Source organism: Synchiropus splendidus, chromosome 4 (assembly GCF_027744825.2).
Source record: "Synchiropus splendidus isolate RoL2022-P1 chromosome 4, RoL_Sspl_1.0, whole genome shotgun sequence".
Classification (NCBI taxonomy): Eukaryota; Metazoa; Chordata; class Actinopteri; order Syngnathiformes; family Callionymidae; genus Synchiropus; species Synchiropus splendidus.
In genome coordinates this window covers 25,259,305-25,275,328 of record NC_071337.1, presented here as the reverse complement: position 1 = coordinate 25,275,328, position 16,024 = coordinate 25,259,305, and the positions used below count along the sequence as shown (strand labels likewise).

The window sequence follows — 16,024 nt, the reverse complement described above, 5'->3', positions numbered from 1 at the left end:
TGTCCAATACTGGGGCTTTCAGCAAGTAAAAGCGCTCCTGGACCCCAGATACCCATTCCGTGGATGTGTAGTTGATAAAAAGAGGAGTGGTCTGGTCATAAGGCAGCATTCCGCTATTTGATCAGTCATGAGAACACGTGAGGTTTACTTTTGTCGGTTTTATCTGTTCATTGCTCATTTAAAAGGGCAGTTAAATTCTTTATTTTACATTATACACTTCGCGTTTTGTATTGCTTATTTGTTTTGCTTTAAAAGTTGCAACGTTCTATATTGTTATTTAAAAGGTCTGTGTGATTAATTTTAAAAAATTGTGACTTGTGTGTGTGTGTGTGATTTAGTTTTGCCAAAAAAGAAAAAACAATCGGCGATCGGTGCACCCCTAATACTTTCACCTCTTCATATTCATGCCACATATGCCAGATACATAATGAGTCTGGTGACAACTAAGTTTTAGCATTATTATTATTATATCTGTCAGTAAAATGGCTGAATTGTTTCAGTGATTGACAGCCCTGCTTCATCAAAGGCCTAGTGGCAATTCCCTGTCGACTTTCACTCTCCCAGCAAGGCTGGACAACATTGTCCATTATTTATTGATGTCCTAAATATTTCATTGAATCAGTTTCACCAAACTATCAATTTTCCCCATCTTACTTTTCAAGTGTTTTTTGTTTGTTTTTTAATGTGTTTGATTTGCTGATCGCAGTTATTTTTCTTCAGAGTAGTGACGAATAATATAAACAAAATTCTGTATTTCTGTCAAGACAATTCTTTCCCTCTCATAAAATCAGAAGCTCGTATCAGTGGACGCATTGTGTCTTTGACTCACCCAATTTCAGATTTTTCAACTTTCTTTCGCTTGATACTACAAAAGTTGTAGTATCAAACACATTGAGGCTGCAACCCAGTTTCCCCAAATGGATCATGTCCTTCGCACCTGTATTGTAGCACAACAGTTTGTTGCATGTAACCAAGCTCCTACATTCGGTTTAGATGTAAATCAGATGCTTTACACACATACAGTGTGCTTGGTGTGAACGTACCTTCACTTTATTCATTTATATTTTTCTTGTCTTTCCTTTTAGTTTAGTCTTTCTTCTATATGCACTGTTATTTGCCTTGAAAGTCATCATCGTTTAACATATATTGATTGATTTTGCATGTGGTCAGCCATGTAGAGAAGAATGATGTGAGAGAGATTGCTTTAACTTGTGTGTGACAATAATAGGTTAAATCATTTATGTGGAACTGCAATTTGGCATTTGGATTATGTAACACTTCCGGCTCAATGAAGGACTCCTATTGGATCTTGGTCTGCAGTTAATAAAAATGTAATGGTGTTTTAAGTGACCACTAGACACAAGGAACATTAGACACACGTGGCTTGTCTGCTGCTTTTAAATCTCGCAGGAAATGTGGCTGAGATCAACACTGCAAATTGATGGTGTCATTGGTTATGTGTGATCTTAACACCCTGCTCATATTCCCGTCTCCATTGTGAATATACATGAGTACCAGATATGAATGACAAGCTGAAAGCAGCACAATACGAAATGGGGAGGGAGGGAGGGAGAATAAGAAAGAAGAGATGAGAGAGAAGAGGGAGCTCTGTGACTGGACGTGCTCATTAGTTTGAATACAGAGGATGCGAGAAGCGGGCAGCGAGGGAAGACGCCAGCGTTTGCTGTATTTGCAGGCTGAGTTCAGAAGAACGAAGAATGACTGTTAAGTAGTGCTCTCTGGGTTTGCATTGATCCTGAAGGTTATACATTTTGCCGGACATGACAAAAATAGGAGGAGAAAGAGGGACTGCTCTGTTTTGCCTTGCTCTCCTTTTAAAGAGTAAGTCAGAGCTCTCCAGCTGAGCGACACACTCGTCACACGCGAGATGAACACACTCACAGAGTGTCGGAGCTTCGAACAAAAATCCTTTGCTACCTCCAGCATCTGCAAAATGTTTTGAAAGGGATTCGAGAATTAATGTTGAGGTGTTAGCCACCAGTGTTTTGGCACGACTTTGCTGGATTTAGCGGCAGAGAGCAGCTGATGCTCTGAAGAGTTTGGAACTATGGATGAAGACTAATGCTGGCAAACGGATGCAATGGGCAACCCCCTGGATTTCTGACTCACTTTTTTGGCTCAAGATCACCTGGAGTTGAGTTTCCAGATGTGGATTTCCTCTAGAAAGTGATGATATTATCCCTGTTAACTGGACAAAAATGGGCTTTTTGTGCCCTTTGGCACGTTTGGCTGCCTTTGTCTGACCATGCAGGTCTTGCAGATTGTCAAAGAGTTGGTTTCACCGTCCAGGAGAAGAGCAGCTGGGAGATTTGGAGGTATGGCTAGCTTCATTATTCCATGACTAAAGAGTAAAACCTGTTACAACATCATCATCAATTTGCAAGTCCGTTTAGGGAGGTATATAAGTCAGACCTTGTGGTTGTTGATGTGAACTTTTCTCCTCTGCATTGCAATAAATAGGATGCATTTCAGATTAATTATGAATGTCTCGATTACAGCAGCAGCCATTACCATTTTTGTTTCCTATTTGCTTTTGAAACTCTGGTGGGCCAGGCATGAGCAAGAGTCTTAATGCTATGAATAACATGCATCCACAGAATCCCAAAAGACTGTTTTATTTATTTATTTGGTAAAGCTTTATGGAGTATCATCTATTAGCAGGTGCCTGCGGCTTTCCAGGTTGAGGCAGCAAATTGAATTCCCACCTAGAATAGTCTTAACTAGTGCCCTTTTAATAGTTTGCTAACAAGAGTTCAATATATCCTGGGCTGCTGTTGTGCCTGTCCAACACAAGGTTATTTAGTAAAAGGTTTTCTATTGATTAACTTGGAGGAAACATCAACCACAAGGGTGTCAGTGGAGTGAAGTCTGGTAAAGGTCAGGTGGGATTGATTCATACCTCTAGTGGTCACACTGGGGATGGAACACTTATTCTGTCCAATAGTTGAGAGGAGAAGGAGCTCCGCAATAGAATCAGTAATCACACACTCCTGGGTTGCATCAATCTGTGAGTGATTCATATTCTGACTTCAATGAAAAGGTGACTCAGTTTCGGATGGACAGGAAGCTGTTTTGTTGCCTGCCCCTTCAGATATTCCAAAATGGGAAAGACACAGTCTATGTCTCAGTGTAATAATAATATCTCATATAGGACTGAAAAGGAGGACTTGAACACAGTCCGCAGAGACAAGACTCATGGGACATAAAGCATGTTCCCTTAAAGAGCATTGTAACACATATGCCCTGGGTGGCCCGATTACCTAATCTAACAACATCCCTCCTCTGAGTTACATCTGCTCCTGCACTGCTTGTAAACAGGCCCGTGTTAGTTTTCTAATATGCGGGCTGCTCTAATGTAATGTGCTTTGTAAAGCTGATGGGGCCCAAGGGTTGATCCAATGTGGAGGTGGAATGCCTTTGCTTAATGTCTTACTTCGAGTGGACCAATAAAGTTCATAAAGGGATTCTCGAATTTCACACATAATTAAGATACAGTCATAATTTCATTTACGTCTATGGATATAGACTATGCTGTCTTGGTACTATGAAACTACAAACACCACAATAATTGTGTTGATTTGAAAACAGGAAAAATCCTGATTAAAAAAAGAAAAGTTATCCTGATGGCATTGAAGCGGTTTAACCACCGATATATTTTCAATGTGTGTAGTTGAGTAGGATCTAGTTCTTATTTAGGTTGTGCCTGCTTGTCAAGTGAAGACAGTTTTCCGTCATCCAATCCAGAAGATTTGTCGGTTTATAAATATTTGCAGATGGATGAGAGATTCATCTTTCCTTCTGCTCATGTAGGCGCAACAGTAGTTGGAAAACCTGTCTGTATTTGAACTCTTCTCATCACAATATTGTTTTTGAAAAATAGTTCAACTGTTCTATGACAATTGTTGCATGTCTAAAGGCTGTTTTTGTCTCGAACATAAAAGCATCATATTTTCCATGTAAAGGTTCAACCGTTAACTCATGTCACTGTTGTAATGTGCCTACTGCTGTGAGACTAGTGTGTGCGTGCACCAACCCAGTAACCTCATGTCCCTGATTCGTAATGAATATTGAAGCAAGGTGCCGAAGGCAATGAAACACCTGCGGCCCACAAGTTCCCAGTCTGTGCCTCGATGTGTTTCAAGCTGTGTCATGGGTTTTTCTGATATTGCAGTCAAAAAAAGTATTGGATGACGAATCTGTTTTTGTCACTCTACCATTTAATTTCTGCTTTCTTGAAGTTTTTGAAGGTTTTCTTTTCGTTTGAGCTCAGTGTAACTTAATATTTCTGTGTTGGTGAAAGGTCCTCACACAGAGAGACGTACGCGGTCATGGTGATTGTGAGGTGAACAAGTATGGTAACAAGGTCTGAGCGTTATCTAGTCCTCCCAGCCTTGTTTAATTCACTGAATCCTGGGTACAGCCTTTATTAACAGACTGAGAAACAAACTGCATTTATTCATACAACAATAGGATGGAGGGAAAAACACTTAATCTAAGTGACCTAGTGGTTGGTTTAACCCCCTAAAGTGTGCTTTGGGAAGCTTCATATGTACTTGTCTGGCTTGATCAAGGGGGTTGAAGAAGATGGTATGGGCTGGGAGTGTGGTGGTGGTGAGTGACTGGTGTGATCCATGATGATAAGCTGCAAAAGAGTTTGAAGAAACAGAGATCAGGATTTTCAGTTGGAGGGGGACAAAGACAAAGTTTTTGGGAAGTCTGACTGATGGAGAAACGTAGAAAATTTTGGATGAGGAGTGCTGGAGATGGAGATACCAGGAACATTTAGGCGATAGGAAGGAGGACATCTTCAAATTCCAACTCTCTGGTAATCATTCAAATAACACAAAATTGTTCTGGAATGTTTTTCTCTCCTTTGAATTAACTTTTTTTTTTCCTGAACATTTGTTTAATTCCCACTGATTAAAGCAACAGTAATGGTATTCAATTCAGTTGTAGTCTGAAAACATCCTCTTGCATATTTCAACACTGGCGCTGAATCCTCAGCCATATTCACAGTGCTACTCGTCATCCGCCAGCTGGCTTTTATACCTGCTTTAATCTATCAACTAACCCCACTCATGCACTCAATTAAACCCCAAAACCCAGCACTGCAGCTTTGTGCTCCATTGGGTGGTAGATATTTTAGGTACCAATGTCTGGAACTCTTGCCAGTGAACTGATAGAATCAGAATCCACTTTTTTCTTTGACTGTGCAGGGAGCTGGTGATCAGCTTTGACACACTTTAACACCATTTTTTCTTCTGAAGCAGAACTTCTCATGCAAGCTAAATAAATCTTTTTTTAATCTGCCCATTGTTAGAACTCAATGTGATGGCACTTTCATCTGTTGTGAGGGCTGGAAATCCTCCTGACAAATGGGACAAGTAATGGACTACTTTGCAAAGCATAAATATTCTGGCCTTGTGGTGCATGCTCTACTGTTGTCAAAACTATTTTCTTGGCAGGAATAATTTCGAAAACAGGGTGCGAATCGTAATCCCTGTGACACCTTTTCATCAATAAGCGTGCTGTTGTCGCCAGGGGTTGCCCCAGTGCTTAAACCCCTTCACTCTTTGTTTTAAGGTAGGCTATTAAGGAGGACGCTGCCTTTCTCCTACTTATCCACCTGGCTAGCCATGGTGGCAATACACCATCACCGATTAAAAAAATCCTGGAGACAAACCTGATCATCCAGTGGGGGTTAAATCACCAGATAAAAATGTTGTTTGAACCTTTCTACTGGGCATGAAGGAAAACTATCCTACATTAAAATGTTTTCAGTGCAGATCAGGTTTCTTGGACCCACCTGTGGCAAGCACAAACTTTTCAGAAATGCTTTTATTTCATTGCAGTGACACTAAACATTGTGAACGTTGCTAATATTTGCAATGTGTTGTCGGATACCAAAGAGTGATTCATACTTTCTATTTGGCCGCCGTCCTCTGAAATCTGCAGTGGAGTTCACCTCTGCTCTTCTATTAGCTCGGATCAATGCAGGACAATTTTGGAGGTGGCCTCCAGCTGTAAGTGAATCAATGCAACTTCACACTTTCTCAGCAGTGATGAGGTGCGATGACTTGGTGCTGAGAGTGAATTTGTGTCGGATTTTAGATTTCTAATATAATTTACAATTTATTCAGTTAAACCTGGGGTGTTAAACTCAATCACAGTTTCAATGACAATCCAGGTTACATTTCGGACAAAGTTTGTCGAGCAGTGGCAATTTTTGACACAAATTAGACTGTCAATAGAATGTCACCCGTAAAGTGTGAAATGGTGACCATTTGCGAGCGGACTTTTGCGCCCAATGTTGACGCTGAAGTTAGCGTTCCACATTGCATGTTGACAACGGTGGTCTTTCATTCGAGTGAAGTGTTTCCTCTCACATCTGACGTTCCAAAAGAAGGGGTTAAGGACGTTCACAGGGTTGACAGTTGACGAAAGCACATGATTTTAGAGTGCTACATATATTTGTTATGATTTATTCAAAGGGAAAGGAGTGCCATCGTTATGATCATTAAATTCGTTTTTATTATTATCCATTTAAAACTCCCAATTGAGACTTAAAATGACTTGGTGGGTGGGATTTGGCCCCTGAGCCTTGAGTTTGACATAGGCATTTAGTCTGGACGTTTTGCTTTGTCAGTATTGTTTTATAGTGCTAAACTTTAGAAGTCACCGTCAGCTCATTTGATGAAATGAATCATTTCAATCATGGTGCAGTCTCCGAGCCTTCGGCTGCTGTTCCCCACTCATCTTCTGAGAACGACCTGCGGGTTGAACTGGCGCCGTGTAAGCAGCAGGACTTCATTGCTGCAGTATGTTTCTCTCTGTGTGCTGGAGGGAGGAGGAGGTGGAAGATTTTGGATGAGTATCAAATCCAAGTCAAGACTTCACTGCTGCAAAACCGCAGGTCTGTCCTGGTCAGCAGCAAAAGCAGTTCTCTATCATGCTGCATTATTCAGCAGCTCTCTTGCTCCTCTATTTACTTCTTGCACCATCTCCCTGTACTGCTCTCTTACATCATTAAATTGGTTCAACTTCTGAATGCAGGTGTTGAATTTGGATCTGTTCAGAGGTATGGGTATGCGGCTCTACCTCTGGTTTGTTACAACGCCCAAGCTCGAGGGGTGTTAGCTGAAGCCCCCTGCTGAAATCCTGCACCAGGAAGGCTAATTGCCAGTCTGTCCTCCCAAAAGGGCAGAGCTGGAGCATGGTCTGCTTCCTCCTGTAACACAGAGCAGGGTATAAGCTGTTGTTTGCCTGGATTTATGTGGGCGCAGGGGAGCTGGTCCATGTTCTGACTGGCTGATGTTGCAGAATTTATTGATCCATGCTTGCCCCATGTGGCGTTTCATTAAGTTATGTCTGTGATGCCTCTGCGGATTATCAAACGCTAATCAATCATCGACACTGGTGCGCTGCATTAAGTACAAACCAAAGAAGAGATGTTTTATTAAATCAATGCATGTTACGCAACAAAATACAAACAGTGTAATAAAAGAAAAATAGACAAACACAAAACACAAGCCTTACTCACTTGATCAGAGTCTAAATACACAATCTTTGGATCCAACTCCAGGCTGACTTCAGCCACATCTTTGGTTTGCTTATCTACCAGGAAAAAAAAATCATTAAACTGCAGCCCTAATGTAGAAAATTATCTGTTTATGTATTTGAATGTAACTTCCTGTAATATCTGTAATATTACCTTGTATGCCTGACTGGTTTTCTTACTCACAATTCTCAATCTTTCACAAGATTTTTCACCTGAAAAAATATAAATTGCTTTCCTCAGCTGAATTATTGTTAAGTGTCAAGTCTTTACAATTTACGAACACTATACACAGTTGAGTTGCGTCTTCACCAACCTGTACACATCATATGCCGACAAGTTGACTAATCCGTCAGATAGACTCGTCACCTGTCAATGTGTTTGAAATTTAACACTTAACTAGTTAACAATTGTAAATAGCAATTTACATACATTTCCCCATTTTCTAAATGCTATTTTCAACAATACAGGGTTCCCGCTGGGATTTTTTGAAACTGTGGTGGAGCCCCCCTTCCCTCTTCGTTGAAATAGGTTTGGTCTCGTGAGATTTCATCTTTAAAAGAAGAGATTGTTTTTCTCATTTAAGACGTGGTGGTGCTTGTTCACATGTAGCGGAAACCTTGCAGTACATTCATATTCATCAACCTGTACACGTCATACAATGTCAAGTTCTGCAATCGTTATCCAGTCATTGTGGTTGTTTGCAGCCCTATTTTCAGCATTTAGATTGTGTTGTGTTTCGCATGTTCTCCATTTTTGTTAATGTTAAAATTGATGACGCGCAAAGAGATGCGAGTATTTCAGTTGTTGGGTATAGGTGTAAGAGCAAATGAAAGAAGCACTTCCTGGAACCAGTTCCGTTTATTCATGAAACTCTCCAACAGACAATTAAGGAGCGCATTCAGGACTTGTCAAGGAAACTTGTTTTCGGCATGTGACCAAATCTGTTGTTTAACTCCTCCTCTGAAACAACACATGATTTGGTCAATTTCGTTAATTCATTTGATAAAAATGAGATTTGCAAAAACTCTTTTTATAGTGACCAAAGCTGTTCAGCGTATTTATTATCCGTAGATACCAGTCAAGGTCTATTTTAACTTACCTTGGCGGAAGCACGATAAACAAATGTAATGACAGCTCATTCATTGAAAAAAAAAAAGTATGTTCTTTGTTGAAAATATATAATTATTGTCTGAATCTGTACTCATACTGTCGGACCAGAAATGCAATTACTTCATCCAAACCATTTGTTTCCTCGATCAAATCAGGGGCTAATGATATGTGAAATTGTGTGAATATAAGAACTTTTGTGTGTGCTCACTCTCTACTCATGACTCATGAATCGCCACTCTATTTCAAAACGGCCAAGTCTATTATTTGTGTCTGAACAGGTCTACTGTCTCAAGAATCACAAATTGTGCTTAATCCATGTCTAGTTAATTTGATCAAGTACAAGTGTCTCGGTCTGCGCAGTCTACAAACAATCAGCATGTATTTGTACTGCATTTTTAAGTGTATGATAATGTCTCAATATGCTGATAGTGGTCGCTGCTTTGTTTATCCACATCAAAAGCATTAAAATCTCTCACATCTTGAACAGAAACTCTCACAAGCAGCACAAATGTTTCCTATATGATGCAGTGAGGAGATATGCCAGACGATAAAACATCCCTCATTCTTCTTTCTCCTTTTTTTTGGTGTTTCAATTATGCCAAATTCCCCGCCCTTCCCTACTTCGTCGCTCCGCATCACGGAATTCCTCATGCATCACGCTCCTGCTTATAATGGAGTTTTTATGCAAACTGTTTATCATCTGACTGTCAGCATCAGCTCTTTCCCAACTTACGACTTCTTTCTCTACACAAAGCCGCTTAAAGAACTTCGACAGAGTTGCCCGGATTCTTACAATTCTTAAATGTATTTGATCCTGCTCTTTTGCATTTTCAGAAAGTCAACTTGTTGTCATGAGGTTTGAATGAATACTTTTGACATTAATCAGTTTAGTGGCATTTTATGTGTCTGCTTGTTGACTTGTGGACAGCAGTTGCTTCTGTGTCTGGTCTGTGAAGTGCTGAATGCAGCCTGTTGTGGTGTCGTCGTGTTTGGGCGGGGAATGTTGTGAGTGGGACTGACTTGCTCCTGAAGTCACATTTCTGTCTCCACAATCCGAGTGAAACAAACAGTAGCTTTGTGACAGTAGGGCCTGTGATCTCACTTCTCGTAGCCCCTCTCTTATATTTGCTCTCGAACCGAGAACAGCTCTCGACAGGGATGGGATAACATAACTCACTGGACCTGCCAGGACTGATGCGAACCAAAGCGCTCAATCGCTCTGAGGACCCGCGTGATTACCTGAAAACAGGTGAAAATTCGAATTGTGGCTTCTAAAATTCGAACTTTGTATTGTTAGTTCAGACAAATGAGTTCTCAAAATGGTTGTCTGTCCCTGTGAATATTATTTTTGGTGCCCACACTGGTGCCCATTAAACAATGTAAAATGTTCCAATGTAAAATGTGTATTTAGATATGTGTATGTGACTGACCAAAATTCAGAAAAAATATAGAGATATTGTTCTTGATTATTGATAGTTATCCTTTAAGACAGCAGCTCTCATAGAATAAACTAATCAATTACTTCAAAGTAATTTAAACATTTTGGTAGTCTTTATAAAGAAATCTCTTTCAGCTCCTAATGTTCCTCAACTTTGTGATCCACTTGAGTGGAAATATGAAGAAGTGTTGGAAGTTAATACATAGAAATGTGTCTTCTTGAAACTGCTTCTCATTCTTCACTTTTAGCTGCTAATACAGTTATCGTAATGTCATCCAATCCAATAATGGCTGCCTGACAACTGTACGTTCCACACCAAACCTTTATATGCTGCACCAAGCGGCTAAATATCATGTCCCAGTGTCGCTATGTAAATAAACTCGAACTGAATTGTCTCATTTGTGTATGCTAGTGCTTTGCTACAGCCTTTTAAGTGCTGGTCTTTTGTTGACACTTTAACTGTTGCAGTTCATCTGTGTCTATAGATCGCACCAAAGGTTGGTTGTATTTTGTTTTCAGTGGTTATGTTGAAGTTTATTTTGTCATGTTTGATGGTTTGAAATGCAGACAATGATGATCATTTGGACTGCAGTGTCACGCTCCTCAATGGTGGCATGTGTTAGTTGTTGCATCACTACACAACATGTATTGACTGGATAGCTACCTAGCCTTTCTGCTTGTCGTTTTGAAGTGTACTCTTAACATATCAGTTTGAGCTTTCCATTAAGCATGAGTTATAGGGGTTTTCTCAAAATAGATCAACTTTTGTGTAATATCTAAATGTACTCATTACTTAAAGATTTTAAGAGCTCATAGTTCGACTGCATTTCTCATGAAATGTCTAAATCATTCCCAGTCTTGTTTATGGCACCAATGTTTTTTTAGTTTTTGTTTTTTTGTTTTTGTTTTTTTCTTGCATTCGTGGTGTTCAGCGTTAGTGAATCTCTTTGAGTGTCCTCCTTTTATGTGTTTCCAGATTCTCTAATTGGCTACATGAAATTCATGTCTGACTACAAACCGTCCATTATTATTCAAATATTTTTGTCTTCACTTAAATCAAAAGCATTTTAGCATACACAAGTGTGGGCATAAACAATAGACAGGTTCGACTGCCTATTGTTTGTCTGCTTATTATTCCTCTTGCCGAGCTGAGACGGAGATGCAGACTTCTCTGGAAGCGAGGTGCTCTAACACAAACGCGCCCGTCAACAGAAAAGAAAAGGGCTCATTACGCTGGCTAAAAGAGGCTTTGAGGGCTGCACTGGGCTCAAGACCCAGTGATTATGCTTGTCGTGTTGTTCACTATCAGCTCTTTCCTTTGACAGTACTGATAACTAAACGCTAAACGTCCTACTGGGTTTTCTGCTACGCAGCCATTGCTTTAAGAGGAGACGCAAAACGTACTTTCTGACTTAAATAAATGTAGTCATCACATCCAAGTCTTGAATGAATTAGAGTCCATTACTTTCAAATTGGCCTGTCATTATTGTGTTTATTCGTAGATCTCAAGCCTGTTTAGCAGTTTTATTACGCCTTAGCAATGCTTTGCATTAAGCCATAAAAAGCTTGAGCACTCAAGTTGTAGTTCAGTTTGAATTTTGAAGTTTGTTAATTTTAATCAGTAGTTTTTGTTTTGTTTTTCTAGCTTTTTTTTTTTTGTGTGTCAGCATTTAGTGTGAAAGCACTCTTCATCCTCAACTGTCACATTGGTTATACACATGGCCTGTCTATGACATTGTTGACAGTAATTCCCTGGTGTGATTGTGGCACAAAGCGAAGGGCAGGATGAAGAAAACTGCCAGTGTCCAGCTGGCCTTGCGGGTGACGGTCAGGGACATTTTAAACACAGCAGGACTTACACAGTTAGCCAGATAGGTCTCCAGGACCGCTGCTGCTGGCAGCTCAAGGCGGCAGTGACAAAAGGTCATTTCTTTCAGGCTGACACATGGGCCAGATTGTCCTTAAAGCAGTTCTAAAACTACAGGAAGTTATTTCAAATGTTGATTTGTGCGAGTCAGGACTTTGATGTCTGAATTAGTTTTCACAATGGAATTAGATATTCTTGGCACCACTCAATGTGGATGCGATACTAGAAAAATATAACAATTCAAAGGGAACAAGGATTATACAGCATTGTTGGCTTCCGAAAATTAGCTTTGCAAAGTATCTATCTTTGTTGGAATCTGAGGAGCATCAGTCTAAATTATTTCATGTCTTCCATTCATGGCAACGCCCCGCTTGACTTAACGTGTCATTTTTCATTGGATATAGCCTTCAAGTCATAACCTTTTGGGTTTATTTTCACATTTGGTGTGAGGTTGGAAAATGTTGCGACAAGGAGTTCTTCGTACTGGAAGTTGTTTTAAAAAATAAAAAAAAAAACAGCTCCAAACCTTGCTCAAGACCATGCCACAAAATACAAACATTCACTCCATCTCTGTCCTGGCTGTCAATATGATCCTCGGAGCGTGTAAAGGCCTCTAATTGCATTTAGCTTACGTGGTCCCACTGTGGAATACTAATATGGCTGCAAAGGATTTTGGTCTTTGTGAGAAGAAAAGACTGAATTCCTCTTCTTCCACCCTGATTCCTCTCATACTCACTATGGGAACCAAAGGGCCTCCTGGAGTGAAATTCCCAGCATATAAAGCTTTACTGTATTTGTTTATTTGTTCCGGTTTGCCTTGTCCTCACCTGCTGTGTTTGCTCCTGGCAAACCACAGCAACTTGCCTCTCACCAACACACACCAGCCTGTCATAAAAACGCCAGCTAACTCAATAAGAACCATGTTTGTGTGGACGCACTGGGACTTTTAGTTCAAGAAGTGAAAAGCTTCCTCTAATGGAGCGAAGAACCAGCAGCAGGAGTGGAAATTTTTCAGACGGTTGAAGCATTTTCGTGGGCAGCATGAGGGCACAGTTGCTCATGCCTCACAGCAAGAAGGTCCTGGGTTTGAGTCCAGCATAAGGCAAATCTCGGTCTTTGCTGTGTGGAGTTGGTGTGTCCTCCAGTGCTTGTGTGGTTTCCTCCCACAGAAACTATAGAGATAAAGTGATTACTTGAAGTCATTTGTCTGTCATGAATCTGTCTTAATAACAGAGTTTGGCAAGGTGCAAAAGGGCCACATGCAGCCCATAACTTGTATTCATATGGCCCTCATGAGGTTCATGCAAAATTACTAAAGAAATCAATTGGTATTTTAAAGCTATTCAGTATGGTAAAATAGTGGCATTATGATTTTAGTGTATGTTTTATATCCACCACTTCCAGTATTTATGATTCATATCCTGACAATCTTTAAATACATGGTATACTAAATAAAATAATACATAATATGCATCATCAAAAAATATAACGTCTATTTTCTCCTTGTTTAATATTAGTTACATTTCAGAAATAAGCTAAATTCAAGACTTTTTTCTTCTGTCCTGTTTTTTGCCTTGTTGACCCCAGTCAGTGTGGCCCCCTGAGGAAATTTTATTGCCCACCCCTGCTCTATACTGCATGTGCTGTGTGATGCACTGGCTTTCACAGTAATTGTAACAGTAAACCACTTTGAACATAAATTTCCGATGTGTTAAACTTCAACGTTGACGTCGCAACAGCTGAGAGAGAGAGTCAAAAGGAGCTGCCCTCTCCATAAACACGAGGCCACACTGGCTGCTGTGCCCTTGAGCTTGAGTGTGCTTTGCCATCGTCTTGGCACAGTGAACTGCATTTACACAAGAGACTCGCTGTGAAGATGGAACAAGAGTTTAATGTTGTTGAGCAGCAGTTTAACACCTTTTAAACATACCAAATGGCCTCTAAGTGATCATAGGGGCACCGGAGGCTTGAACAAAAAGGTGTAGTGATTTTTCTTTCTCATTTTTAACACTAACTTTCCTGTTTCAAGCTACATGTCTGGTCGCTTCCAATGCATTCCTCTTTGCTTTCAACTTTGCTTCAACTACATGATCAATTTAGCTCCAAAATAAAAGTAACCTAGAGACTTGCTTTTGTGGCTGGTCTCTGAAAATATATTTTGTCCCCTAAAAACGTATACAAATCATGCTTCATGTTTTATTTTTAGGAATGTTTTAATGCCTGTGTGGTATGTATTGGTTTGCTTGTAATCTACTGGTTGGTGCTATGTTGTTATTTGAAACCTGTTTAGACTAACTCATATCCTTCTTTCCCGTTTCCTGTTGGATCTTCAGCGTCTGATACGGAGCAGGATGCAGCGGTGAAACTCGACCAGGAGCGGGCTGAGATAGTCGCCAAATATGACAAGGTAGGTCACCTATTCAAGCTTCCTAAACACCCTGTCAGCTTTTAAACAGCAGTAACAGAGCCTTCGACCCTAGTCTTATCTGAAAGTCTTCAGTTAGCTCTTCAGAGTTGTGATTAAAACTGGCTCGGGAGCATAAGTACATCAAAATTAACACCTAGATAGAGCTGCTGCTGCTGCCAGATGTGTTTAACAGGATGTTCAGCGGCCTATAAAATAGCTGAGAGGAGGGCACAGAACGACAAACAATGCCCGGATAATAGAGGTTTCTGGTGAAACAGGAAGCAGGAGATGTGAATAGTCATTCATTAAACTTAATTGTGGTCTTAATTGGTGGAATCCTCACTGACATTGGCAATAAAGCTTAATCTCAATCTTAATGTGATGTTGCGAGTAGGTTGAAGCAGCTTGGAGCTCAATATCTGCTTCTCATTGTACAAACATGCATTTTGCGTGTGAAAGTATATTGAATTTAAGTTGATTTAGTGTTAAAACTTTTATCGCAAAATGCCGTTGCAGCATCTTTCAAAGTGAATAAGTGGTAACCAACTCATGGCAGGGATACAATGAACAGCTCTCACCGCTGCAGAAATAAGTGGAACTTAATTATACATTTTGTTGGCTAGGAAGTTGCATGTGTTTATCCTGTATCCACTTCCGTGCCTCTGCCTTTGTTATTGAAATTATCTTTTGAGCTTCAGTGAGCAGCGATGATTTGATGCAGAGATGCGACACATTGCACATTCGTACTTTCAACCAGTCAAATAAACTGAAATGTAATGGAGCATGGCATCATTGTGTATATGGACTTTTACAGCTGGCTGGTGTCAGTCCAACCGGCACAACTGGCCCGGGTTTGTAAATGAGACTTTTTAATTTGGGCCGGAATGGCTGCATAATCACTGGGCCTTTATTAACGGAGAGGAGACCGTGGAGAGGAGATGATGGAGGCGTGTTTGTGTGCCTTCATGGATGCTCAGTGAAGCAGAGTGACGCACAATCACAGCTAAATCAGAGTTATTGTCTCTGGAGGAGTTCAATGGAGTTGACACGCTCGCACTAAGAGATGGTGACACTGTGTTTTATGTCAAGCCTTAGCTTTTACTGCTAAATGCAGTGTGTGATGATTTATACCTAGGGAAGATGGATTCAAATGTTAATGAGTGGTAAATAATATGGTGAATTCTTGACTTCTTTTTGTTACTTTCTGACATTTTTCTTTCTTTTTAGCGCCATGCTTCATTTGAATGCGTGTCCATTACTTTTTATTTAAGCATTTAAAACTGCATTCAAAAGTTTTGTTTGCAGTGCAGTTTTTTTCCAGAGGAGGGGGGGGGGTTCTGTCTCATTCTTGAGGTTTCCTTTCCTGTCCTATTTGATTGATCTGTACAATTTTTGTTTTTAATTCACTGACACTCTAGGTTTTAGTTTCAGGCGTTCATTTCCCTGCGACTCATTAGTCACTGCTTCGCATCTGTCACGCATTAAGCACCACACATCCGTGCTCTGGCTAAAAACATACAGGAAATTGTCTTTTTTCACCCCAACAGCATTAGTCAATGTACATTTGCAAATCTGGTCGCAATACACAATTCTTTACCTGTTGAACATTTTTACATTGAAGAT

General features: G+C 40.2%; 1 protein-coding gene across 2 annotated transcripts in view; it reads left to right on the top strand.

The window, feature by feature from the left end:
* The window catches only part of usp6nl (USP6 N-terminal like), a 53,748-nt gene that overhangs the window by 17,779 nt on the left and 19,945 nt on the right, over nucleotides 1-16,024 (top strand). Inside the window, exons 1-2 of one of the 2 annotated variants that reach the window (XM_053862969.1) lie at nucleotides 9,753-9,938; nucleotides 14,328-14,401. In XM_053862969.1, the coding sequence (XP_053718944.1) occupies nucleotides 9,884-9,938; nucleotides 14,328-14,401 (129 nt within the window). In that variant the 5' untranslated portion in view covers nucleotides 9,753-9,883. Of the gene's footprint in view, nucleotides 1-9,752; nucleotides 9,939-14,327; nucleotides 14,402-16,024 lie in introns of those variants that run through there. The other variant, XM_053862970.1, reaches the window with a different exon arrangement.